The sequence below is a fragment of the Pituophis catenifer genome, unplaced genomic scaffold (assembly GCF_029215685.1).
Source record: "Pituophis catenifer annectens isolate HBS135680 unplaced genomic scaffold, rPitCat1.0.hap2 SCAF_12, whole genome shotgun sequence".
In the NCBI taxonomy this organism is placed as follows: Eukaryota; Metazoa; Chordata; class Lepidosauria; order Squamata; family Colubridae; genus Pituophis; species Pituophis catenifer.
In genome coordinates, this window is record NW_027256892.1 from 14,204,932 (window position 1) to 14,232,013 (window position 27,082).

At 43.0% G+C, this 27,082-nt stretch overlaps 2 protein-coding genes across 4 annotated transcripts; both read left to right on the forward strand.

Moving 5' to 3' along the window:
* The first annotated feature begins 261 nt into the window (after positions 1–261).
* On the forward strand, positions 262–18,364 carry FOXRED1 (FAD dependent oxidoreductase domain containing 1). 3 transcript variants are annotated; one of them, XM_070952376.1, is made up of 12 exons: positions 262–410; positions 1,984–2,171; positions 3,125–3,235; positions 5,086–5,204; positions 6,333–6,427; positions 7,681–7,782; positions 9,257–9,330; positions 11,809–11,969; positions 12,700–12,829; positions 13,930–14,034; positions 15,200–15,483; positions 18,289–18,364. In XM_070952376.1, exons 1-11 carry the CDS (start codon positions 278–280, stop codon positions 15,452–15,454), a joined length of 1,473 nt encoding a protein of 490 aa, XP_070808477.1. In that variant the 5' UTR covers positions 262–277; the 3' UTR covers positions 15,455–15,483; positions 18,289–18,364. The 3 variants fall into 3 exon arrangements, with proteins under 3 accessions (XP_070808477.1, XP_070808478.1, XP_070808476.1); XM_070952377.1 differs by lacking the exon at positions 18,289–18,364 and adding an exon at positions 18,133–18,245; XM_070952375.1 differs by lacking the exon at positions 18,289–18,364 and having other exon boundaries at positions 15,200–17,807.
* Positions 18,365–21,779: 3,415 nt separating this feature from the next.
* Positions 21,780–26,265, forward strand: TIRAP (TIR domain containing adaptor protein). The gene is made up of 3 exons (XM_070952421.1): positions 21,780–21,883; positions 23,843–24,436; positions 25,565–26,265. Exons 1-3 carry the CDS (start codon positions 21,871–21,873, stop codon positions 25,603–25,605), a joined length of 648 nt encoding a protein of 215 aa, XP_070808522.1. The 5' UTR covers positions 21,780–21,870; the 3' UTR covers positions 25,606–26,265.
* Positions 26,266–27,082: the final 817 nt, after the last annotated feature.

Consider the following 27,082-nt stretch of genomic DNA (forward strand, 5'->3'; position numbering starts at 1 on the left):
GTTCGGATTGGCCTACTCTCCCGAAGGCCGCGCGTGACGTAGAGAGTGGGGCGGGGCTTGGGGAGTTCCCTGGACACGTCAGCGAGGAGCGGCGTGGAATGGATCTCTCGGGGGGGGCGGGGTTGCGAGGTGGCCGCCGATTGGTCCTCGAGCGGGGAGGATGAAGGGGGGGCGGTGATTTTAAACGTGATTTTTTTTGCTCTGACGTCAGAGAGGCGCCTGTCAAGCCGAGCCTCGGTGGGGGGGGGGGGCGAAGTGGGCAGACACGGGCACCGCCATGCTCGGCCGAGGGAGCCCGCTGGCCGGTTTGCGACCCTTGCTGACGGCGCGACGGCGGCTCTTCGCCAACCCGGAGGAGCCCCGGAGGCCGCTTCGGCTCAGCAGCGTCCGCGGCGGGGATTTCTTCCGCGGTGAGCGAGGCGGCGGAGGAAAAGACTTCTCTCCGCCTGCAGCCTGTCCTACCTGCCCGGGTTGTTGTGAGGACAAGAGCGGGAGATGGGGAGGCTGAGAAGAAAACCGTGGAATTGAAACGTTGAATAGCGTTTTGCCTGGTGGGGTCACCCCAGCCTGGGGGATCCTTGGTGGGGCAGCTGAGCCCCCAAACTGGGCTCTGCAGGGCTGCCCAGCCAGCACTTCTCTGGGGACGGGGATGCTCTCCGGGTTCCCCTCCCTTAAAGAAGCTCATCAAATAGGTTTTCCTATTTAGAAATCCCCCCCCCCCAGGTGTTTGGAATCAGCAGATCTAACCTGACTTATTGAGCCTTGGTGGCGCAGCAGACTAAAGCACTGTTAAGTAACACCAGCTGCCTGCAATTACTGCAAGTTCAAATCTCACCAGGCGCAAGGTTGACTCAGCCTTCCATCCTTTCGAAGTAGGTAAAATGAGGACCCGGATTGTGGGGGCAATAAGCTGACTTTGTATAAAAAAGAACACCGCTTGTGGGGGAGCGAAAGCCCTACTAAGCAGGTATATACAAAAGTATGAAGGCTATTGCTTAATGCATCGTAAGCCGCCCTGAGTCTCTGGAAAAGGGCGGCATATAAATCGAACCAATAAATAAATAAACAATAAATAAACTGATTTATTGATTTTTTTTTTCTTTTAACAACCCTGTACAGGTAGTCCTTGATTTACAACAGTTTAACAGATTAAGAGAGTTGGAAGGGACCTTTGCAGGTCATCTAGTCCAACCCCCTACCCAAGAAGGAGACCCTACATCTGCCTCTACTTAGGATCGAACTCACAACCTCCTGATTGTGAGGCAAGAGCTCCACCTTTAGGCCACAGCAGCTGGGCTATTTAGTGACCATTTGAAGTTACAGCATCAGTGAAAAAAAAAGGACTTACGACCGTTTTTCACGCGACCGTTGCAGCATCGCATGGTTTACGTTTGGATGCTTGACAACTGACTCACATTTATGACGGTTGCAGTGTCCTGGGGTCATGTGATCACTTTTTGTGACCTTCTGAGAAACAAAGTCAATGAGGAAACCAAATTCGCTTAACAAACTGTGTTACTAATTTAACAGCTGCAATGATTCACTTAAATGTGGCAAATAAAGTCGTAAAATAGGGCAAAACTCACTTAACAAATTTCTCACTTAACATAAATTTTAATTGTGTTGTAAATTGAGGACTACCTGTAATCCCTTTTATTGAAGTGGGGGCAACTGAATGGAACCGAACATTTACTGTCCGGATGCCCTTCCTGATGCCTATACAGAGTTCACAGCAGATATTTTCTTTTTGTCGCTGCCTGGAATTGAACTCTCAGCCTCCTGATTGTCAGGCGAGCGTCTTCATCTCTAGGCCACCATGTCGCTGTGACAGATTTATTATGTGCTGTCCAATTAGTGAGCCTCAAATTTGTGAACCTGAGGTTATATAAGAATTTATAAGAGCATAAAGACATGAATGGCTGTTAGAATGCACAAAACACTGTATAACATGGCCGTCCTGGTTTAATTTTCACTCTTTTTCAGAATTTAAGAAGTTGACCAATTTCCAGAACTTTGATCCCTTCTTTCCAACAAGAGATCTCCCTCCTGAGCATTCCGATGTGGTGATCATTGGCGGTGGGATAATAGGCTGGTCCATTGCCTACTGGCTGAAAGTCAAAGAAACACGCAGAAATGCCATTCGAGTGTTGGTAATTGAGAGAGACAATACTGTGAGTTTTTATCTCAGTTCCTTTTAAACAAAAAGAAGCATTAGATTGAGGGTTATCTAACGATGAAGTGCTGTCTTCATTTCCCTTCCCTGGATATTCAGGTTTATTCCTAAAGGTTTACTGTTGGAGAGTAATTAGATCAGCAGAACTTTAATGGCTGTTGAAAAAGTCCCTGTAGCCAGGGTCAGCCAGCCTGGCCACTTGAAGAAATTCTGGGAGTTATAGTTTAACTAAATCTAGAGCAGGTTTTGCACTTTGGCTGTGAGTTCCAGGGTGCATTTGTGAGACTCTGGCATCAAGGTTTAGTTTAACCTAGTCGGTCATCTTGGATCGATATTATTTCTCAGCTTGTTATCTCAGTGTTGTTGAATATACAGTTGGGAGAGACTTTATCAGGAAAAGATAGGATAATAATGTAATATTTGAAGAGCCTTGGTGGCGCAGCAGACTAAAGTGCTGTTAAGTAACACCAGCTGCTTGCAATTACTGCATGTTCAAATCTCACCAGGCTCAAGGTTGACTCAGCCTTCTATCCTTTCGAGGTAGGTAAAATGAGGACCCGGATTGTGGGGGCAATAAGCTGAATTTGTATAAAAAAGAATACCATGGGGGGGGGGGGGGCAAAGCCCTACTAAGCAGGTATATACAAAAGTATGAAGGCTATTGCTTAACGCATTGTAAGCCGCCCTGAGTCTCCGGAAAAGGGCGGCATATAAATTGAACCAATAAATGAATAAAATAAATACAGTAAATAAGGGGTAAAGTGCCACTTGATTAATTGGAATAAATAATACATTAAATTGCAAAATAGCGATATGTGCAAATTCAGTATTTTGTCCTACAATTTTATTCCTCGTCTTTTTGCTACTATTTGTCTGACTGAAAAACTTCAGGGGAGGGAAGGTTTAAATATAGCTAAGTAACTCCTTGCTACTTCTCTGGTTTCCCTGCAGTATTCCAAAGCATCCACAGTTCTTTCTGCCGGAGGGATACGGCAGCAGTTTTCAGTGGAAGAAAATATCTGGATGAGCTCTTTCTCAGCAAACTTCTTGCGTTTAATCAATGTATGTTATGCACTCTGAGTTTTTGGTTCTGTGGCTAACATTTGCTTCTCCTCCTCCCTGCCTTCCCACCTCGTCTCCCCATTGCATCCTTTGGTGGAGTACGCAGGTAATCTTAAAAGAGAAAAATGAGTGAAGGAATTAGGCAGTTCCTTGGATATCAAGAACAATTTGGCTGTTTAAATGTTTAATGTTTAAAGATAAATCAGCTAAATGTTGGAAATGTCACCAGTTACCAGGTTCTTATTGGTGGACATGTCCAGAAACTAAAAATTATTGGAATAAAATTAAAATATGGTTGGAAGAAATGATACAACAACATATTGATTTAAAACCAGAATTGTTCCTATTGGGTATCCTGCCAGAAAAAATTAGCAAAGAAAATATTTATTTGATTATACATGTAATAACAGCTGCAAGGATTGTTTATGCACAACATTGGAAAGCAGAGAAAATACCTTTGGAAGGAGAAGTAATTAATTTTTTTTTAGATTGTGCAGAAATGGATGGATTGACTTTGATGATTAAAGAAAGAGGAGATTCAGAATACTTTAAGATATGGAATCAATTCTACTATTGGTTAGAAAAGAGATACAAATAAGTAAATTAATAGTTATGTATAAAAATGCTATAATCAGAATATTTTGTTAGTGATGAATTGTAATTGATTCGATGAGAATGGAGACAGAAGAAACAACAAAAAGAAAAACAATTGGAAACAACACCGAGATGTCACATGGAAGGAATGACAGATGTATTAAATGTTTGTATAAAAAATAAAAAACTTTTTTTTTAAAAAAGAACAATTTGGCTGAATCGCTCAGAAAGAAGTAATAAATATTGCTTCTTGATAGATATATTGCTAAGAGATAAGGCTTGGTTAGATATTATATGAATCCATTATACCTGCAAGCATTTCCATCAAGTGTTTATTAGTTATATTCACTGTTATCAAATGCATGATGTGAACTTGTGAAATAGCCTTAGTAAATCCCTGATTTCTCTCTACCTCATGGGGAGCTCATCCTGGGGTCTTTTGTATGAATTTGTAGGATTTTATCAATCATCGTGAAATAATCTCGATTTCTCCAGAATCTATAACCATGATGGTGAACCCGTGCCAAAGGTGGCACACAGGGCCCTCTCTGCTGGCATATGTGCTATCACCCCAGGTCAGATCTCCATGGCGTTTCTTCCGTGAGCTTCTGTTTCCCTGCAAACGATGAAACAGAAGCTCATGAAAGAAAAAGATCTTACCTCACACCGCACTGCCGATGTTGGGATGCCCTGCCTCCCGCCACCCAGATGATCTTTGCTGCACATGCACACATGTCCACGCGTTCGCACACACGTTTGCACGCGCACCTTTCAGTTTGGGCATGCGCACACGCGCAATTTGGGCACTCGGTGTCTAAAAGGTTCGCCATCACTGATCTATAAGCTATATTTCTCTTTATTTTTAAAAAAGTGTTTAAAACAAAGGTTTCAAAAGACATAAAGCAGTAAGTGGAAATAATTACTGAAGTTACATAATTAATGCTTAATATAACCAGAAAATGCAAACCATACAATGGACGTTGCATTGTCTTTTTGATACGAAAAAGAAGTATAAATCTTTTTGAGTTTAGTGCCCCAAAAACCTAATATTTATAAATACTTTAAAAAAAAAACCAAAGTAAAGAAACCTATGAAAAGTAGTATAGATAAGTAGGTAATTTCTGATTTCCCCCCATTTTGAGCTCCAAGCAAAATTTAGTTTTTAAAGATAAACTGTTATTTGCCTTGTGTGATATATAGGTGCATGAAAAGGCACACTTTTATTAATTTTCATTTTATCCCTTTGTTCATTTCAGGATCATCTTGGTGTTGTTGGAGAACCACCCATTGATATTCAATTTAATCATTCAGGTTATCTCTTTCTTGCTTCGGAGAATGAAGCTGCAATTTTGGAGGAGAATGTAAACCTTCAAAGGTTGGGATCTTTTGAGTTTCTGATTGAATGGAGAAAGGTGCTAAAACAGGGCATTAATAATTTCTTCTTTTTACCACATTTTGCTCTACAGGCACAGTGGTTGTCTCTCTAGATTACTCAGATTACATTTTTTTATATTAATACACATTTTCTATTTGTTTGCTGTAATCCAAGAAAAGTGGTATTTGAAACAATAATAAAAAGGGGGAAAAAAGTAATATAACAAAGAAATTATGTCTAGAACCTTGTACACACACACATATATATATACCCCCAAAATAACCGTTGATTAAGGATGATGATACTTTAGTTTCAAATTCTGTGTAGTGACTTGATTCATGTATGAAAGGCCCTAAAGCATGGGTGAAATGCTCCCGGTTCGGACTGGATCGCGTGATCCGGTAGCGATGGCGACGGGTGCTTCGAGAACCGGTAGCAAAAATCCCTGCCCCCCCCCCCCATGGCCAGCTGAGCCACGTGATCATCAGAGGGTTTTTTTTTTTACTTTTAAAAGCATTTTTTTACAACCTCTTCCGATGAAAAAATGCTTTTAAAAGTAAAAAAAAAAAGCCTCTGATGATCGCGCAGCTCAGCTGGGATTGTCAGAGGCTTTTCAAAGCATTTTTTTCTGCAACCTCTTAAGATTGTAGAAAGAATGCTTTTAAAAGTAAAAAAAAAAAAAAAAAAAAAAAGCTGGCCACGCTCACCCAGTCACATTGCACCTCCGAAGTCACGCCCACAGAACTGGTAGTAACAAATTTTACATTTCACCACTGCCCCAGTCCATGGACTGGCACGGGTGCAGCATGCCAGAAACCAGTCTGCAGAAAAACCTCTCTCTACGGAACCGGTCCCAGGTGCCCAAAAGGTTGGCAGCTGCTCTTGTTAGTCCACCATGATTTAATGAGATTGCATGGCTGGCTTCATCAGTAGAATTGATGAAGCTTTTATCTGCCAAATTGTCCATTTTGGAGAAATATCTTTTCCGCCTTGTAGATTTTCAGTAGAAGGTCCGATTTGGGCCTTTTTTTAAATTGATCTCATTGATTGAAAATTAATATTTTTAATAGTATGAGTTGCTAAAGGTTGTAATGAAAGTTATCTAATTTTTATTTTATCCTTTATTAGGAAGGAAGGTGTAGCTGTCTCTCTGCTTTCACCAGCACAACTGAAAAAGAAATTTCCATGGTTGAACACTGATGGCGTAGCTCTGGCTTCTCATGGTACCAACTGCTAATTTCTGTTAATCCTAAAGCAAAATGGCAGCATCACTATTTTGACTACACAATTGCAGGCCAAAGACAAGATTCCTTTTTTGTAGGCTAAAATCACTTGGGATCCAAAACTGGAAAGCCAGTTTTGTTTTCCTACTTGCAGTCTGCCTGCAGATAGTAGTTCAGTCAGCTGGTTTTTCAGTTCCCAGTTCAACTGAAGCAATTACCATTCTGAGGCTTTGTGACTTTCACTCTTCCCAAATCCTTACTAGTTAATAGAGCAAATTCTGCTTTACACAAACTTTTCTGTGTTGAATTTGCAACTGGGATGTGTTCTTTGTGGGATGAAAGTCTTGGTATTACCTATTGCGCCCAGGCCTCTGGTGTCACCCTGTCTGCTAATTATTTCTCTTAAAACTACCTAGCCAAGGCTGCATAGTCCAATTATTCATTAATTCACCCATATTTCAATCCGTGATCAAGCCCGAGCATTCAGCACCTGCAGATAAGAACTTTGGGAGCAAGGAGTTTTACTAAATTTATCAATGAGTCATCAAAGGACTTTGAATTTGTTTTTTATGTCACGCATCTAGCAAAAAAAGATCAAAACTTCTACTTCTCTAAAATGATGCATGACCAAATTAATATTTGGTACCTCCTTATAACCCATAGGGATGCAGCGGCTCAGTGGCTAAGATGTTAAGCTTGTCGATAGAAAGGTTGGCAGTTCAGCGGTTCGAATCCCTAGCGCCGTGTAACAGGGTGAGCTCCCGTTACTTGTCCCAGCTTCTGCCAACCTAGCAGTTCGAAAGCACATAAAAAATGCAAGTAGAAAAATAGGGACCACCTTTGGTGGGAAGGTAATGGTGTTCCGTGCGCCTTTGGTGTTTAGTCATGCTGGCCACATGACCACGGAGACGTCTTCAGACAGCGCTGGCTCTTCGGCTTTGAAACGGAGATGAGCACCACCCCTAGAGTCAGGAACGACTAGCACATATGTGCAAGGGGAACCTTTACCTTTAATAACCCATAGAATTATCTCAAATGTGGTTATTGAGCAAAGCACAATGGGATGGATTCATGCACTGACTAAGCCATGAATTACACATTTCAGGGTTTGTGGTCAGTCTAATTCCCAACCAGTTATATTACGTTGCTGCAGCTTAGAATTCTTGTGTAGTTGGCCTTTGCTGTTATGTTTAAATGCCAAAGCTTTTAATTCCTAGTATGTTTCTTGTATCCTCTTCTGGCTTTTCCTTCAGGCTTAGAAAATGAGGGCTGGTTTGATCCCTGGACTCTTCTCAATGCTTTCAAGAGAAAAGCTGTCTCTCTGGGCACGCTCCAGTATAACGGAGAAGTGACATGTAAGCATTTTTCTTTGTGCTTCCTGCTGTAGCCAGTATGTAGCTTTATTGCCAACGGAAATATTTGCCAACGGAAATATTTTCTAAGGTACAATACCTGGAACCGAATTGGTGACAGTCTAATGGGTTGAATCAAAACAGTGTTCTCTATACTTGGAGTCAGTTGGAAACTAATCAAAGAGAGAAGCAACCTGGAATGAAGGAGAAGCTTCCTGACAGAATAATTAATCAGTGGAACAACTTGCCTCCAGAAATCATAGGTGCTCCATCACTGGAGGTTTTTAAAAGGAGACTAGACAGTCACTTATCTGAAATAATATAGATTCTCCTACTTGAACAGGGGGCTGGACTAGAAGACCTCCAAGGCCCCTTCCAGCTTCTATTCTATTCTATTCTATTCTATTCTATTCTATTCTATTCTATATTCTATATTCTATATTCTTTTTTTAAAAAAAAGTTTTTATTTTTGTTTCTCATAAACATATTTACACGTACAGTCATTTATCCATCATTTTTCATTCATCTTGCCACAACCTTTCTTCTTCTCCTCCCCTTCTCTTCCTTCCTCTGTCACTTCCTACTTTCTTCGTTCTTCCTCTCCTTCTCTTTCCTATTTCCCCTTCCCTTCCCACACTCCTCTCTTCTTCCCCCCTTCTAACCTTCTCTCCTACTCCTCTTTCCCCTCCCTTTTCTTCCTCTCCTTTTCCCTTTCTTCTCTCTCTCTCTCTCCTCTCTTCTCCCTCTCTCTTATTGTTTCCCTTTTCAGTTCAATCTAGAATGGTATTCTGCCTCTGAAACTTCTGAAACTCTGTTTCAGAAAAAACTTTTTTTTCTGCCTCTGAAAGCTTCCAAAACAGAGCTTCAGATGCTTTTTTTCTGAAGCTCTGTTTGGAGGCTTTTTTTCTGAAGCTTCGTTTCTGAGGCTTTTTTCAGCCTCTCAAACCTCCATTTGAGAGGCTGGGCGGGGCTACATTCGGAGTATAAGACCTACCCAGATTTTCACCCCCTTTTTTTGGGGAAAAAGGTGCGTTTTATAGTCCGAAAAATACGATAGTATGCAAAAAAAGATAATTAAGATTTCCTAAGGCACTTTGCCAAATTTCAGCCATTTAGTTAGGAAGGAGAGAAACTTCAAAATATCCTAAGACCCACATTTAGTGTTGGCACTATTATAATTTGCCCTAACCTCCACCCCCACCCCATTCTAAAAACTTTATGTAGGCATTTCAGTAGCCTTGATTGATTGATTGATTTGGAGAAAAAATATTATTTTAAATAATATTTGTAAGAGGAACATTTTACGATTAGGGTTCGGTTCTCACTATAAAACACGGTAATCTGATAGAATGGGTTATATGTTTTAAATAATCATATTGTAAATAGCAAGGAAGTTTTAAAAAAATCTTTATATTTCAGGAATGAATCAACGGCAGTTGCTTTACTGTCTCCTCCATCTCTTTCCCCTCTCCTACAGCTTTCAACTCGGCGTTTTTTGAAATGAAGAGTAACGATCAGGATTGTATAGTCTCGCGTATTCAGTCTGTAAATGTGAGTCATTATTTTAGGGCTCGGTTATGCCTCTCATGAATGACATAAAGTCATATATTTTCTGCCTACGAGTGGTGTGGTGGCCTAGAGGTAGAGCTCTCGCCTCACAATCAGGAGGCTGTGAGTTCGATCCCAGGTATAGATAGATGTTTCTCTCTTTGGGCACACTGAGAATATATCTGCTGAATAAAACTCCGCATTGGCGACAGGAAGGGCATCTGGCCAGTAAAACACTCAGCTCCATTCATTTGCCCAGGCTCCACCCAGCAAGGGATTATGGGGTCGTTCAAAGAGGATGATATATTTTCTGCCTACCTAACGTACTTTTGCTTTCCTCTTGGATGCTTTCTTCATCGATGGCTCAAGGGAACAAGACGCAAAGCATTTTAAAAGGCAAGACAATAATGCCTGCTGAACACTGTAATAAATCAGTGCAGGTAGTCCTTGATCTATCACCATTCGTTTAGTGACTGTTTGAAGTTATAATGGTACTGAATAAAAGTGATGTATAATGGTCACTTATAACCATTGCAGCATCCCCAGGGTCACATGATCAAAATTTGGATGCTTGGCAAATGGTTCATATTTATGACGGTTGCAATGTCCCGGGATCATGTGATTCCCCCTTTTGCGACTTTCTGACAAACATAGTCAATGGGGAAGTCAGATTCACCGAACAACTGGGTTACTAACTTAATAGCTGCAGTGATTCACTTAGCAACTGTGGCAAGAAAGGTTGTAAAATGGGGCAAAATTCACTCTGTTGCTTAGCAACAGTAATTTTGGGTTCAATTGTGTTTGCAAATCGAGGACTACCTGTAGTCTGTTTATTGCTGCTGATAAAATTATAATTAAGGCCCACTGATGCGGCACCATTATTAGTTCAATTTGTATCATCATCGATCTATGGAAATTGGAAGGCCACCCCACTCATAATATATACATTGGGCAACTTACATTATTAAACCAGTGCATATAGGCAGTCTTCAACTTACAACCGCAACTGAGCCCAGAATTTCTGTTGCTAAGTGAAACATCTGTTAAGTGAGTTTTGTCCCATTGTACAACCTTTCTTGCCACAGTTGTTAAGTGAATCACTGCAGTTGATAAGTTAGTAACTCGGTTAAGCGAATCTGGCTTCCCCATTGATTTTGCACATTGGAAGTTCGCAAAAGGGATGACCTTGGGACACAGCAACGGTCATAAATGTGAACCACTTGCCAAGCATCTGAATTTTGATCATGTGATCATGGGGATGCTGCAAAGGTCATAACTGAAAAATGTTCATAAGACACATTTTCCAGCGCCGTTGTAACTTTGAGCCATCACTAAATGAACTGTTGTAAGTCAAGGACTACCTGTATATGTTTCTGTGTGTATGTATATGTGTATGTACAGTAGATAAGACAGCTAAAGCTACAGCTATCCACAGATGAGGCTACAATTGCAAACACCCAGTCTCAACTCTTGAAACGACTCTAGCTGAAGCCATATTTTTCTTGCTTGGTTTCTTAGTTGTCATACTTATGGGTGGGGGAGTGGTACATGTTCTCCATGCACACCTCATTGATCCCCCTAAACTCTATGCATAATCTCATCGTCCCATCCTTCTTCTCCTTAAACAGGACTGGGGCCACTACTCGGGATTTAGCCGGCTGGATGAAGCCCCTAGCTAGGTTCTTGTCAATGTACTTCCTCAGTTCTTTCGTCTCCTTGGGGGTCATGGAGTACATCTTGGGCTTGGGTAGTTTTGTCCCTGGAAGGATCTCAATTACGCAGTTCGTGGGACTGTGTGGGGGTCAGCATGCCCTAGCAATGGCAGGAGGGAGTGCCAAGAAGTTCATCATCTGCTTGGTTGGCTAACATGACCTGTGACACAAGGGAGGGACAGCATCTATTCTTTAATTATGCCCAATGATTGGGGGAGGACCTAGGACAGTGATGGCTAACTTTTTTGCCATCGCATGCCAGGAGTGGGAGGGGAAGGGGGGGGTCCCATGCCCACACCCATTCTATGTGCCTGCCCCCGTGCATGCATGCGTGACCCCCCCACTCCACCCCCACAGCGGGCTCCAGAGCCTTTCTAGGAGCTTGGGGAGGGTGGAAACAGCCTTCCCCACTCCCCCAGAGGCCCTCTGGAGGCTGGAAATGGCCTGTTTGCCAACTTCCGGTGGGACCGGAAGGCCTGTTTCTTTTCTTTTCCTCAGGCTCCAGAGCCTTTCTAGGAGCTTGGGGGGGGGGGGGCGAAAATGCCCCCCCCGAGGCCCTTTGGAGGCAGGAAACAGCCTGTTTCCCTACTTCCAGTGGGCCCAGATCAGGGGTGAAATGCTCCCAGTTCGGACCGGATCACCCGATCCGGTAGCGATGGCAGCGGGTGGTTCGGAGAACTGGTAGCAAAAATCCCTGCACCTCCCCCCCCCCATGCCCAGCTGAGCCGCGAGATCTTCAGAGGCTCTTTTGTTGTCCTTAACCTTCTAGGTCCAGTTGCCCGAAAGTTTTGAACGTGCCAAGGTAGACTGTTGTATGGTGGTAAATGCGGCAGGAGCCTGGTCAGGCAGAGTGGCCGAGATGGCTGGCATTGGGGCTCCGTCCGAAAACATCCTAGCAGGGATCAAGTTTCCAGTAGAACCCAAGAAAAGGTGAGGTCAAGTTCCATTACTGGTACAACATGTATTTTTTTGACCCAAAGAGCAAAACTTGGGTTTATTATATTGTTTGAACTGAGCTGTTGAGGTTTCTAAATTGAGGTTTCTGGCATAGTTTATTGTGGGACTCCAGACATCCAATTAAGGTGGCATGCATTTGGCAAGGTGTGGAGATCCGTATGTTTCCAATTGGAGTTTAAGGATTGCAGTTTCTACTACATTTCTCAGCTGCTGCTCAGGATACGTTTTAATTTTCTCCTCTTTTACCTAAATAGCTTATCATCTTTGGCCTGCACTCCCCTAAATATGCTGTGGATCGTGCCTAAAATAGTTGACTTGCAGACAACTCATTTTACAGTATCTACTGGTCTTTTCATGCCTCTCTTTTGCCAAGTTTAACCCTTGGCCTTTGAAATTGAAAAGATCTAAGGATGCAATGCCAGGGAAGTAGCCTTTGAGAGAAGAGCGGACAGAATAAACCGTACCAGAATAGACAAATGCAAAACTGTTGGTTCAAGACAAGTTCATATATTAGCAACAAGTCAAATGATACGCAAGTGTTTCCCTTTGCATGTGAAACTAACATGGTACGAAGTCTTGTGTCTTGCGGTATTGTTATTTCTTTTGCATCTGTTCGCTTCAATTCTTGCTCTCCTTCCAACTCACAAGCAAATATGTTGATATGAAATATCGCAAAAGCATCTCTTTATCCCTTCACTCCTAGGTATGTCTATGTCTGGCACTGCCCTGAGGGACCCGGTTTGGAGTGCCCATTCCTCATTGACACCACTGGAGCGTATTTCCGAAGAGAAGGTTTAGGTGGCAACTATCTTGGAGGCTTAAGCCCAACAGAAGTGAGTTTATCAGGGCTTTGGGACTGTTTTCTACCAGGTTTGTAAAGATTCTTTAGGGTCAAAGTGACAGGTGTATTTCGTCTGGTTCTAGTAAGAATCAAGACTTTTCTAAAGCCCTTCATCTTAAGTGCTCAGATTTCTACCCAGTGTCCCAATTTTATAATAAATAGTTTCACAATAATAGCAATTCTAACAGTAGTTATCAAGCGAATGCCAGAAAACCATGCAGGAACTATTGTGTTTCAGCAGGAATTTAAATCTAAGCTCTGAATTTCACCTCAAAGTGTAAATACCATTCTTGAGCAACCTGGATTTTGGTTTCAATTTTCAGTATACTCAAAAGCCATTGAAACTTCATGCTGCTGTTTCAGGAGTCACTATTGTTTCTTAGCAATAGCAATAGCAATAGCACTTATTACCGCTTTACAGCCCTCTCTAAGCGGTTTACAGAGTCAGCCTATTGCCCCTAACAGTCTTGCTCTTCATTTTATCAACCTCAGAAGGATGGAAGGCTGAGTCAACCTTGAGCCGGCCAGAATCGAACTGCCGAATTGTAGGCAGCCAGCTGTCAGCAGAAGTAGCCTGCAGTACTGCATTCTAACCACTGCACCACCGTGGCTCCTTAAGTTCTTAAATTCATTTTTATCCTTTTGGGATGACCTATCTTAAAAGGATTGCTTTTCTAGGAGAAATTCAAGATTCATGTACTCCTCGACTTATAACCCCTTGTTTAGTGACTGTTCAAAGTTACGATAGTGCTGGAAAAAAATAACTTACGGCCATCCCTGTAGTCATGTGAAGAAAATTCAGTTGGCAACTGGCATATATATACATGATGGTTGCAGCATCTTGGAGTCCTTTCCAGCTGGCTTCCAGCAAGCAAAATCATAGGGAGAGCCAGATTCGCTTAACAACTGCAGCAAAAAAGGTTGTAAAATTAGGTGAGACTTACTTAACGGCCACCTCACTTAGTGACAGAAGTTCCACTCCCAATTGCGGTCATAAATCAAGGACTACTGTACAAATCAGATTGAATACACTTAATCTTTGTGGGTATCCATCTTGTTGATACAGTTGTCATGTCTGCATTTACTTTTCAGAAAGAAGAGCCAGATATCGAAAATTTGGAAGTAGACCCTGAGTTCTTCCAGGAAAAAGTCTGGCCTAAGATTGCCTACCGAGTGCCGCCCTTTGAATCTTTGAAGGTAAGATATTGATTTAAGTAATGAAAAAAGAAACCCTGAAAAGTTAACAACTGCATCTTAAATTTTCTTACAACAGTTAACCCAAGCACACAGTAACAGACATGATAAAAAGTCCTTTGCTGCCATTTGTCAGAAATTGTGTAGGATCTCCTGCTGGAGTAGGGGGTTGGACTAGATGACCTATAAGGTCCCTTCCAACTCTGTTAATCTGTTTGACATTTTGAGCTACAACACTTTGTTTAGGTTTGATATAGTTGACTATAGAATTGTTTACCATTGTTGTCGGGACTGCATATAAGATTACTTGGTAATATATCTTCTAGATTACCCAGCACAGCTGAAGGCTTATCCGCTGGTTATATCAATTTAAAGACAAGATTCAAGAATCTGAATCCAGTGGTTCTTATAGGATCATCCAGACATCTCATCCCTTGGATTTCAGTGTTTGGAACAGATCCTTCTTTGTGTTATTTTACTCCTCCATTTGTGTCTCCTATTTAAGCATGTTTTCAGTTTGGAGCAGCAAGTTAGGATTGGATTCCTAACCTAAGTACCATATTTTTTGGAGTATAAGACTCACCTTTTTCCCCCTAAAAAGAGGATAAAAATCTGGGTGCGTCTTATACTGAATGTAGCCCCGCCCGGCTTCTCAAATGAAGGTTTCAGAGGCTGAAAAAAGCATTAGAAATGAAGCTTCAGAAAAAAAGCCCCCAAACAGAGCTTCAGAGGCTTTTTTTTTCTGAAGCTCTGTTTCGGAGGCTTTCAGAGGCAGGAAAAAAAGAGTTTCAGAAGTTTCAGAGGCTGAAAAAAAAGCAAGACACGGAACACCCAACCAACGAACCTGTTGCTAAAATTCACCTCTGGGAACAGCTGATTGGGGGTATTCCGGGAAGCCGATCCATCTGCCAATCAGCTTTTTTCTTATTTTCCTCCCCAAAAACTAAGGTGCATCTTATACTCTGAAAAATACGGTATTTTGTTGACATGACTTGGATTAACTCAGCCAACCAATTGCTTAAGAAATCAGCTCTCTGTGGGTTTTTGGGGTACGTGTGGGGGTGGGACCATGGCTTTTATATTGTTTACCCTTCAGACTTGTCTCTCAATCCATTGTACAGTACATCATGCCCAGGACTAATGGGAAATTGATCTCTCTCTCTGGCAGGTAAAAAGTTCCTGGGCCGGTTACTATGACTACAATACGTTTGATCAGAACCCTGTGATTGGCAGGCACCCACAAGTGTCAAACCTCTTCTTTGCGACAGGCTTCAGTGGGCATGGGTTACAGCACGCCCCAGCGGTGGGACAAGCTGTAGCCGAGCTCATTCTGGACAATAAATATAAGTCCATCAACCTTGAGAGATTCTCCTTCGATAGGCTTATCAAAGAAGAGAAGCTTCTTGAGAGAAATATAGTCTAAAGCCACCCAAGCTGGGATTCATTTGAAGAGTGAGTTTTTAGTCGTTTATTCTCCCTCTACTTTTCATCCTCAGGCCTAGTCATTACATCAGAGCAGGGTGGATAAAAATCAATGATTTTTTTTAAAAAATAAAAAAATCAGATTTTTTTGATTTAAATCAGATTTTTTTGATTTTTATCAAATTCATTTTAATAAAATGCTTTGGAAGTAAAAATCTATCTAAAGATAGTTTTCTATTTAAGATACATTAATAATTTAGTTTAATCAGCATGAAATGGACCTTAGTTATGTAGCATGAGGCTGTATATTCTGCAATATTGGGACTGTTGGTGAGTCAACAGCGGGTCAGAGGAGGAGCCGCTGCCAGAAAAGAGATGTCAGCTGCTCTTTAAAAATTATGATTTAAATCAAGTTGATTTAAATCAAGCCTTTTTACTAGTGATTTAAATCATGATTTAAATTGTGATTTAAATCAACTTGATTTAAATCAAATCCACCCTGCATCAGAGGCTTTCAAACTTGGCCGCTTGAAGACTGGTGAACTTCAACTCCCAGAATTCTCCAACCAGCATAGCTGGCTGGAGAATTCTGGGAGTTGAAGTCCACCAGTCTTCAAACAGCCAAGTTTGAAGACCTCTGCATTACATGCTCAGGCGGCAGCACAAGGAAGTTGCTCTGACTATGATACGGCACAGCTGCGGCTCATTTGAATAGGTCCATTTTGTGCAGAATAACTCAAAGAGTATCTGAAGAGTTGTGTCTGATGCTGCTGTGATCAAAGCTCGCGGAACCGGAAACTGAAGAGGAGACTCGTGGAGAAGAGGGTTTTCCCCTCCCCAGCTATACTTCTTCTGCTCCCCTTTGTCATTTCTCCTGTGCATTAGAGCTTAAGTGTCTCTTTCGGCAGAGGGATTTGGAGAAAGAGGAAGGAGATGACAAAAGATCTGCTGTCCCTTTCTAACCTCTTCCTCCACCGTTTGGCTTAGTAGGACTCTGGCGTCTGCTTAGGTCAGCGTGAAGAGGAAGAGGAAGTGCAATGGTTTATTCCAGATCATTTGTAGGATTGTGGCTGAAGAGAGACAAAAGGAAACGACTGAATCAGGCCGCTTCTTAAATATCTCTCCCTTCTCTCTCCTTCAAGTCAAAATTTAGATCAAGAATAGGGATGTCCTGGACTGAAATAGAAGGTTACTGAGGATAAAGCTTTACCTGCAGCCAGTCATCAGCTAGGTTCCTCTAGATTCTAGGCAGTGTTTCTCAAACTTAGAAATATTAAGATGGGTGGACCAATTCCCAGAATTCCCCAGCCAAAAGAGTTGAAGTCTACACATTTTATTATTTCCCAGGTTTGAGAAACACTACAGTAGCGGACAAAACTCTGGAAACGTGTCTTTTGTAAAACTAGCTAATTACACCACTTTTTGGGGGAGCAGTACCATAAAATTATGTATCAATGGAAAGATAATTTAATCAAGAATGTAATGCAATAACTTTTATGAAGGATTTGCTATTAGAATAACAGTTACAGTATAAAGAAGAAAGGTGAAACCCGTAGAAAAAAATGAGATATACAAAAATTATCACCATAGAAAGAATGAGATATACAAAAGTGATCTCCATGTCAGTTAATACTTTGTTGGATAACCTTTAGCATGAATCACGGCCTTACGACGTCTTCCCATGGAGTGAACCAAGTCTTTTAGTTCTGCAGCTGTTATAATGTGAAACCAAGATTGAATGGGTTTAACTGGTTTATTAACTGGGTTTTATTGCAAGGTAGCTCCTGACTAACAAGTTTCTTTAGTTGGCTCCATAGATTTTCAATTGGGTTAGGGTCTGGGCTATTCCCAGGCCATTCCAACAGTGGAATATGATTGATCTTGAAACTCCCCCCAAAAAGTGGTGTTATTAGCCATCAAACCTCAAAAATACACTTTTCCCAAAAGGTTTCCACAATTTTGGCCACTACTGTACTCTAAGGAGCTTTCCCTTCTCTAGTTCATTTCCAGTACCTGATATGCAGAAGTATACCGAATCGATAGGAAATTTTAATTTATTTTTCCAACTGAAAGTTACTCCTAAAATATCTACTTTAACCCCCTTACAAAGTTCCTAATTTGATTTTTTATAATCGAGTTTTGGAAGAGGGCCACAACTGGGACATAAATACAGTGTGAGGTGCAGAGAAGGTGCCATCAGCATTCTCTTCTAACATACGTGGATCATGTACTGTAAAACATGTTGATTTTAGACATAGACTCGGGAACCTTAACTACAGAATGGAATAGTGATGTATTGAGTTTAGTGCATCACAGTGCAAATAATTTTTAACAATGTTGACAGTGTAAGCCAATAAAACAAATTATTTCCAAATGCATACCTTGCAGAACATACAATTATTTTGTAACATTTATTGTATAAATATTTTGGCATACTTAGATGACACAGTGGATATCACAACCAAAGTGAATTGGGGTCAGTAATTCTTTTATAGCTTTTCAAGCTGGTTTTTTTTTTTTTTTTGCCATGTACTGAACTGATAAATGTCTCCATGGGCCCTGAAGAAAGACTGCCAGTTTTTGGTCTGACGAAGATTCATTCCAAATAATTAATCTTTTCCCTCTCCCGCCTGCTGAGATAAGCTTACTGATCTCACATAGCTATTTTTCTCTTTTCAGAGAGGTGCCAAAGGATCAAGGTTTAAGAAATTAATTTGCCTTCCTGCATTTAAGACTCTTACTTCTTCCCTTTCATTCTGCAATCTCTGCATATACGTTGAGGCACAGTAGAATTTTTGGAACAGAGAATTTGAATTATTCCTTTCTATCTTACAGGTTTCTCACCGAATGTATCCTCAACCTACATACTCTTTAAGTTTCCTTTGCCGTACTTGGCAACATATAATTTTAGAGACTCTTCCGCCTCCCATAAAAAAAACCACATTCTGTTCTTGTGAGATTTCTTGCCAAGAGTTCATTTTGGAAGCATGTTCCATTAGCAAAGAAGCTAAGACATCTTATTTGAGCTTAACTCCTGGATGACTGCTTTTTTAGCTAAATTGTAGAAATGGGTTGCCACTGTTTTCCAGCTGGCCAGTGCAGCCAACAACCCTTGAATTCCTAGATAATGTGATCCCAAATAATAACCAAGGCCGGTCCCACTTAACTTCTGAAATAGGAGCTAAATTACAACACAACTGGGTGTCAAGTTGCTGTCAACTTAGCCACCACATATAGATGTTCTCCAGGATGTGAATGAACAAAATAAATAATTTGATATTTCCATAATGTCTTCTGAACTTCCTGCTTGATGTGGAAAAGAATGAAACTCCGACTTTAGGTTTACCGATTATTATTATTATTTTAATTTGATTTATATGCCGCCCTTCTCCGAAGACTCAGGGCGGCTTACAATGTGCTCAGCAATAGCCTTCATCCTTTTGTATATTTATACAAAGTCAGCTTATTGCCCCCACAAACTGGGTCCTCATTTCACCTACCTTAGAAAGGATGGAAGGCTGAGTCAACCTTGAGCCTTGGCGAGATTCGAACCCTGCAGTAATTGCAGGCAGCTGGTCTTAATAACCAGCTTAATAACAGGGTGCCTTAAACCCCTGTACTACCAAGGCGATTAGACCAGAGATCTTCAAACTATGCTGGCTGGAGAATTCTGGGAGTTGAAGTCCACAAGTCTTAAAGCTGCCAAGTTTGAAGACCTCTGGATTAGACTGGCAGATCTTTATAGAAATGACTTGTTTATACAAGTCAAAGCAAAAAGTTGTGATTTGATCATGTTAATGCCTTATTTTACTGTTATGGAGAGTTGGAAGTCAATGCTTCTTTTTCTTTTCCATATCTTTCCTCACTTCTCTTTCTCCCTCCCCCCACTGCTTTTCTATTTACTTTTGTATTTTATAATACTTTATAATAAAAATGTTAAACGTGAAAAAAGAAAGAAACTGAAATCCGGGAAGGGGGGGAATATTGGTGCAGCTGGGTGCAGCTGCCGCCACTCTGCGGGACCCTAAACGAAACTCCGAGGTTGCCTTGCGGTGCAGCATGTTGCATTCCGGCAATAATAGAATAGAATAGAATTATTGGCCAGGTGTGATTGGACACACAAGGAATTTGTCTTTGGTGTAGATGCTCTCAGGGTACATAAGGAGAATAAAATACATTCAGGGGGAATAAAAAGATACAACACTTAGTGATAGTCAAGGTTACTCGTAAGCTATCAAATCGAACTAGGAAACAAGTAAACACAATATAAATTGAAAGATACGTGGTTATAGTCATAAGTGGGAAGAGATAGATACTAGTAAGGAAGAGAAGAAGAATAGGAATACAGTCTTAGTAAATTATTTGACAGTATTGTGGGAATTAGTTGTTTGGCAGAGTGATGGTATTCGGGGGGAAAAAACTGTCCTTGTGTCTAGTTGTTCTGGTGTGCAATGCCCTATAACCATGATGGCGAACCTATGGCATGCGTGTTACAGGTGGCACGCGGAGCCATATCTTTGGGCACGCAAGCATTGCCCTAGCTCAGCTCTGGATGGCCTCTGGGGAGGTGGGGAAGGCCATTTTCGCCCTCCCCAGGGTCCAAGAAAGCCTCTAGAGCCTGGGGAGGGTGAAAAACGGCCTACCGGGCCCACGTGCCATCACATGCCAAAAGTGAGGGGAGAGTGGGATGCACTGAGTTATGGGTGTGGGCACGCCTGCACATGACACCCCCCCCCCCCCACGGTCCCCACACGTTTGGCACGCGACAGCAAAAGAGGTTAGCCATCACTGCCCTATAACGTCGTTTTGGGTGCAGAAGTTGAAACAATTCATGCCCAGGATGTGAGGGGTCTGTAGATATTTTCACAGCCCTCTTTTTGACTGGTGCAGGATACAGGTCCTCCATGGAAGGCAGGTTGGTAGCCATTCTGCAGTTCTAATTACCCGTTGAAGCCTGTGTCTGTCTTTGTTGGGTTGCAGAGCCAAACCCGGGTGTCCAAAGGGGGCATCCCGAATCTAGCCACCCAGCAGCCCCGACTGAACCCAATCCCGGGTGAAGCCCAGTGCGCGACTCTTAAGACCCACGGGCGGCTCGGGGGGGGGGGGAAACCTCTGGGCTGTTCAAGGAAGGCGGGCGTTGCTTTGCAGAGGATCGCCCAAGGAGCGAAGGGGGTGAAAGGGCAGCGCCTGCGGGAACCGCTGAAGGGCGGAGGGGTGGGAGGAGGTCCCCGGCTGGCAGGGCTGGGCGAGAACCTGCCCCCCGGAATCCCTCGCGCAGCTCTGGATACGCGTTGGGCGTGGAGAGGAGGCGTCGCGCCCTCGTCGGAGAAGCCGAGGGGGAAGTTGGCCAACGGCTCGGTTTCTTCGGAGGGCCAGGGATGGCTAGGCCGCCTTCCCGCTCGGGTCTTCGCGTCGCGGAAGAAAGGAAAGCGGGCTCCAGCGGTTAGTCCTGGCGCCGGGGAGCAGGTGGGTGAAGGTGCCCGGGGAGCCTCGGGGCGCGCCGGTCCCAGGTTTCCTTTACGCGCCGCGCCTTCCTCGGCTCGGATTTCCCTGGTTCCGGGAAGCTTTTTTTCCCCTCTTTTTTTTTTTTTTTGAGTTGAAAGTTTTATCTAATCAAAAGATCAATTAAGAAGAATAGAAAAGGAAAGCAGAAAGAGGGAGAAGGGGGGAAAAGAAACGGAAGCGGCTTCCGATCTTTGAAGTTGCAAACTTTTTAAAACTTTCCTTCCCCCTTTTAGAATGATATTCTATATTGTTCCCTTCTCATATTGAACCTTTTGAACCGAAAAGAAAACACCGGGAGTCACAAAACCTGGCTTGGCGTGGCCAACTCGATGGCACTCACTTCCACTGGTCACATGACCCCCCATAGCCACGCCTACCCAGCCAGTCATTAGGGCAGAGAACCAGTTGTTAAAAAACACCGGGAACCACAAAATCCTGTTGACATCTCTCTCTCCCTCCCTCCCCCCCTCTCCCTCTCTCCCCACCTCTCTCTCTGTATCTCTCTGTCTCTGCCCCGGCCACTTCTCCATCACCTGCCATCACCCTTATCTTCTCAGGCTAGGCGAGGAGTGACTGGGACGGGACGGGAGGGCGAGGGACGGGGCCAGCCAGTGCTGGGATCACCCAACAGGGAGCCACAGCAGAGGGCCCAAAGAGCCACATGCGGCTTCCGAGCCATAAGTTGCTGCCCCTTGGTATATATATTTGCTTCTGAATGGCTTCTGTTAACTCCTGGGAATCTGGCCAATGTGATAATCCTGTTTTGCTCTTCCCTGTTCAAATTCAAAGTAGATGAAAAGACCCAGGGGCAAAGAGTAGAGCTGAGCTGAGTTGGGTTCCTTTGTGATGTGTGACCAGCACAGCCCTGGCAGTCTCCTCCAGATGTGGATAATTCACAGCTGAGGCTTGCTGATGGATATGGCAGGTAAGGATGTGTCGGTGTGCCTGTGCGTTCAATGTTCTTCCCACACTTCTTCACCCTAACTCCTCCTTTCACATACTCCATTGCAGGAATGTGTGAAAGCAGCCACGGTTTTTGTTCCACTAAAAGAAACTAAAAGGGACGCGGTGGCTCAGTGGCTAAGATGCTGAGCTTGTCGATCGAAAGGTCGGCAGTTCAGCGGTTTGAATCCCTAGTGCCGCGTAAAGGGGTGAGTTCCCGTTCCTTGTCCCAGCTTCTGCCAACCTAGCAGTTCGAAAGCACGTAAAAAATGCAAGTAGAAAAATAGGGACCACCTTTGGTGGGAAGGTAACAGCGTTCCGTGCACCTTTGGTGTTGAGTCATGCCGGCTACATGACCACGGAGACGTCTTAGGACAGCGCTGGCTCTTCGGCTTTGAAACGGAGATGAGCACCGCCCTCTAGAGTCGGGAACGACTCTACCTAAAAGAAACTTGACCAGTGTTCTGCTACTGACCAACTTTCAAGATGTCTTGGGCTGCAACTTAACAATGTTCGGCCACTGACTCTTTTGTGGAAGAGTGGAATTTGTTTTGGCATCTTGATTTGTCTAGAAGATACCAGAGTGAACTAGCTGAGCAATTATTGAGCAATATATAAACTTAAAAATGATGGCTGTGATCATGAAAGGAGCAGAAGGAAGGTTCCGGAAAACAATACAGGCAGTCCTCAACTTACAACCACAGTTCAGCCCAACATTCCTGTTGCAAAGTGAGACATTTGGTAAATGAGTTTTGCCCCATTTTATGACCTTTTTTGCCACAGTTGTTAAGTTAATCAGTATAGTTGTTAAGTTAGTGACATGGTTGTTAAGTGAATCTGGCTTCCCCATTGACTTTGCTTGTCAGATGGTGGCCAAAAAGGGGACCACGTGACCCCAGGACACTGCAACCGTCATAAATATGAGTCAGTTGCCAAGCGCCTGAATTTTGATCATGTGACCATGGGGTTGCTGCAACAGTCATAAGTGTGAAAAATGGTCATAAGTCCCTTTTTCAGTGCTGTTGTAACTTTGAGCGGTCACTAAATGAAGTTGAGAACTGTTGTAAGTTGAGAACTACCTGCATTGAGAGACCAACCATGTCAGTCTGCTGTATTTTTGAAATTTTAGCTTTTGCATGGAGAAGTGGAAATACGCTAAATTGCAATAAAGGGAACTTGGTGCAAATAGACACCTGATAATTAACCAAAGGCGTAGGTTTCTGATTGGACCCTGTTCCGAAGAATCACAATTGTCGAATGATTGTAAGTCGAGGTCTACCTGTACGGTAGAGATTCTTTCATAACTTTCAATGATAGCTTATACTGTTTGTGTTACAGTAGTCAATTCATTGGTGAACCAGTGAGTATTGATAAGAATAAAATATAAGTAACTTTTTTTCCCCCTTTTCCTTCTTAGTTTGCATTTTTAGCTTGTCAGTTTAAAATTTTAATAAGCTTCTTTTTTAAGATGAAAGATCCTTTTGTTACAAAAAAAAGTTGTAAAAAAAATGATGATACCTTTGGTTAAAGCAGGGTGTCAAACTCGATTTCATTGAGAGCCGCATCAGGGGTTGTGTTTGACCTCTGAGGGCCAGGGTGGGTATGGCTAACTCAACGTCACTTGTGCCAGGGGCGCCTGTGCTGGCCCTCACGTTCTGCCAGTGAAAACGGGTTCCTGAGCTCCATATCGCCTGCAACGGCCTCCTGCAACCCTCTGCCAGCGAAAACGGAGCTTCGGAGGGCTGCCTGTGGCCCTCACGAGCTCCGTTTATGCTGGAAGAAGCACCACGGGCCGGTCCTTCGCTGTTTCCAGGCCAGTCCCTGGGCCAGATCTAAACACCCCATGGGCCAGATCCAGCCCCTGGGCCTTGAGTTTGACATCCCTGGGTTAAGGTTTCAGGAGCTGACTTCCTCAAACCCCGCCTATTTCTGATTTGTGCAGGCTGGTTCAAGACGTTGCTGCAGAAACCCAGGAAGAGGCCGGACGCCTCAAATGGTACTCCTGGGTGTTCTCCTTCCTCACCTTCCCCTCCCGTGCAGAAAAGTCCTAGTTCACTCCCTCGTAGCTTGACCAGCAGCCCCAAACTGGGATACTCCATCGCCCGGATTGTAAGCCATTCTGATAGTGCCCGATGGAGCAAGTTATACGACGTCTGCATTTGCCACAGCGAGGGGGACCTTGAGTTTGTGGAAGAGCTGGTGGCCTACTTGGAGAAGCAGCCCGAACGTTTCCGTTGCTTTCTTCAGCTGCGGGACTCTGTTCCAGGTGGGGCTGTTGTGACGGAGCTGTGCAACGCTGTCCAGAACAGCCACTGTTGGGTGCTGTTGATCACACCCAACTTCCTTAAGGATCCTTGGTGTTGCTACCAGATGCACCACGCCTTGACCGAGGCGCCCATGGCGAACGGGCGTACCATCCCTGTGCTGAAGGATATAGACCGCACCGACTACCCCAGGGAACTCCGATGTATTTACTACATCAGCGTGGTGCTCCAAGAGAGCAGTTTCCGACAGATCAAAGAGACAATACTGCGTTGTAAGTGATAAACTAGATTGTGGGGTGTCTTTAGAACAGGGGTGGGCAATTCATTTTTCCAAGAGGCCACATGAGAACCTGTGAAGGTGCGTAGGTATGCGTGGAAATTGAAAAAAAGTAGCAATCACCTTCAAGATACAGGTGCTCCTCGGCTTACAACTCTGCCTGAATCAGCAAGCAAGCTCGGAGCGTGTAATGGGATAGTTTGACCTGTTTGGGAGAAACCTGAAAGTTAGAGAGATGCTGCCAGTCACCAAGGGAGTGGGAAGATGGGTTCCAATGGTGAAATCCTCCGAGGTTTGCAACCGGTTTGCTGCGTGCGCATGCACAATGCGCACTAAATGCACGCTGTGTGCGCATGCGCACCACAGGTACTACCGCACAGCATGGAAAAAGGAGGCTTAAGAAGGTAAGTAGAACAGTGAGGGGGGGGGAACAGCTGTGCCACGCGAATTAGATTTGCTAGAAAGCAGGATTTCCTGCTTTCTAGCAAATATAAATTGCGTGGCACAGTTGATCATCGGAAATATTGGTTCAGACAAACCGGTAGCATTTTTTTATTACCGATTTGCCCGAGCCAGTAGCTTTTATTACTACCGGTTCGCTCGAACTGGTGCGATCCAGCTGAATACCACCACTGATGGGTTCACATCTTGCATAAAAACAAGATTGGTTTTGGCTGAGCAAATTGTGCAAACTCAGTTGTAGAATAGAATAGAATTTTATTGGCCACGTGTGACTGCACACACAAGGAATTTGTCTTGGTACATACACTCTCAATGTACATAAAAAGAAAAGATACGTTCATCAAGAATCATAAGGTACAACACTTAATGATAGTCATAGGGAACAAATAAGCAATCAGGAAACAATATCAATATCAATCGTATGGATACAAGCAACAAAATTACAGTCATACAGTCATAAGTGGGAGGAGATGGGTGATAGGAATGATGAGAAGATTAATAGTAGTGTAGACTTAGTAAATAGTTTGACAGTGTTGAGGGAATTATTTGTTTAGCAGAATAATTTATTAAATAAAATAGCAGCCGAAGGAACCATGGCTTATGATGAGTGAGCCTCTTCATTGGATTCAAATTCTCCTGATGGCTTTCTTTTTTCCTTTAGATCTCCTGGACTTTTGTCAAAACGCAAGAAGCAAAGACTAACTGCACTTTTGGATGGAAAAAAAAAAGATTCTTGGTTACAGGAAGGTCAAAGGAAAGTCTTTCGGTATACGGGACTTGGAGAAGAAGCCTTTATGGTGAAGGTATCTTCTCTCACTGCGGTTGACTTGATTTGAAGGCAGATTCCATTTGATGCTGAGATTTCACTCTCCACATTTGACCGATTAGCTTTATTTTGGAGATGAGTTTATGCTTTAATCATCCCGTTTGCCCTTGGAAATAGACCTGGTCAAGAAACAAGCACGGCAGGGATTTCAGGAATGCAACTATTATGGAAGACAGTTAAAATCCTTCCAAAATGCCCCTTTTAAGGACACAACAAGATTAAGGTCAAGGCAGGACTGTTTTTGAGTTTCATAATTTTTACTTTCCCGGAACTGAGGAACCGTTTCACAGAGCTAAATTCCATCGTTATACTTAACGATTCTGATGAGATTTGGTGGACAGTAGAACACTAATTTGTAACAAGAAGATGCAAGTGGTTGTGTTCATAGATCAGCCAGTCAGGTCCCATTTCCTTTCCTTCCCATCTAGTTTGGCATTTCTCTGCAGTCCTAACAGTTGGTCAGTTCGCTGCGGCTTTGTTCTTTTAGTCACATTCAGCTGGTTTCCAGTTTTCTTCCACCTATAAAGTCTCCCTATTCCCCCCCCCCCCGGCCTTTTTTTGGTATTGGTTTCCTCCAAATCTGCTACTAGCTTCTTGATAGTCCTCAATTTACAGCTATTTGTTTAACGACTGTTCAAAGTTACAACTGCACAACTGAAAAAGGGACTTATGACCAGTCCTTGCACTTATGACCATTGTAGCATCTTCATGGTCATGCTTTTATGGTCACATAAGCAAAATTCGGATGCTTGGCAACTGGCATGCATTTACAAGGATTGTAGCATCCTAAGATCATGTGATTGCCATTTGTGACCTTCCCAGCAGGCTACCAAACAAGCAAAGTCAGTTGGGGGAGGGGAAGGGAAGCTGCATTCGCTTAATGACTGATTCAGTTAACAACTGCAGTGATTTGCTTAACCCTGGCCAAAAAAAAAAAAGGTCATAAAATTGGCCGTGACTTGCTTAATAACCACCAAGCTTAGCAATCCAAATTGTGGTTGTATAAAGTTCTTCCTGAACATCAGGCACAGTGAATTCTAGACCTGTGAACATCATTGTATTGAGTGACTGAAGGCTACAAAGAAGGTTTCTGCAACATCTGGGACTTTATACATAGGTGTCCGAATTATATCCAAATACAGGTAATCCTCGATTTATAACAGTTCATTTAGGGACCATTCAAAGTTACATCATCCACTGAAAAAAGGGAGTTACAACTATTTTTCACACGACCATAGCAGCATCCCCATGGTCACATGACCAAAGTACAGAGTACCAGTTGGCAACTGGTGCGTATTTATGACAGTTGCAGTATCCTGGGGTCATGTGATCACTTTTTTGGCTTTCTGACAA

Excerpts from the sequence above, each read along its gene's own strand:
- FOXRED1 (XM_070952376.1), top strand. The coding sequence starts at position 278 with ATGCTCGGCCGAGGGAGCCCGCTGGCCGGTTTGCGACCCTTGCTGACG. Across the intron at positions 2,172-3,124 it reads TAATTGAGAGAGACAATACT|TATTCCAAAGCATCCACAGT; the intron begins GTGAGTTTTTAT and ends GTTTCCCTGCAG. Across the intron at positions 11,970-12,699 it reads CCAGTAGAACCCAAGAAAAG|GTATGTCTATGTCTGGCACT; the intron begins GTGAGGTCAAGT and ends CTTCACTCCTAG.
- TIRAP (XM_070952421.1), top strand. Across the intron at positions 24,437-25,564 it reads CAAAGAGACAATACTGCGTT|ATCTCCTGGACTTTTGTCAA; the intron begins GTAAGTGATAAA and ends TTTTTCCTTTAG.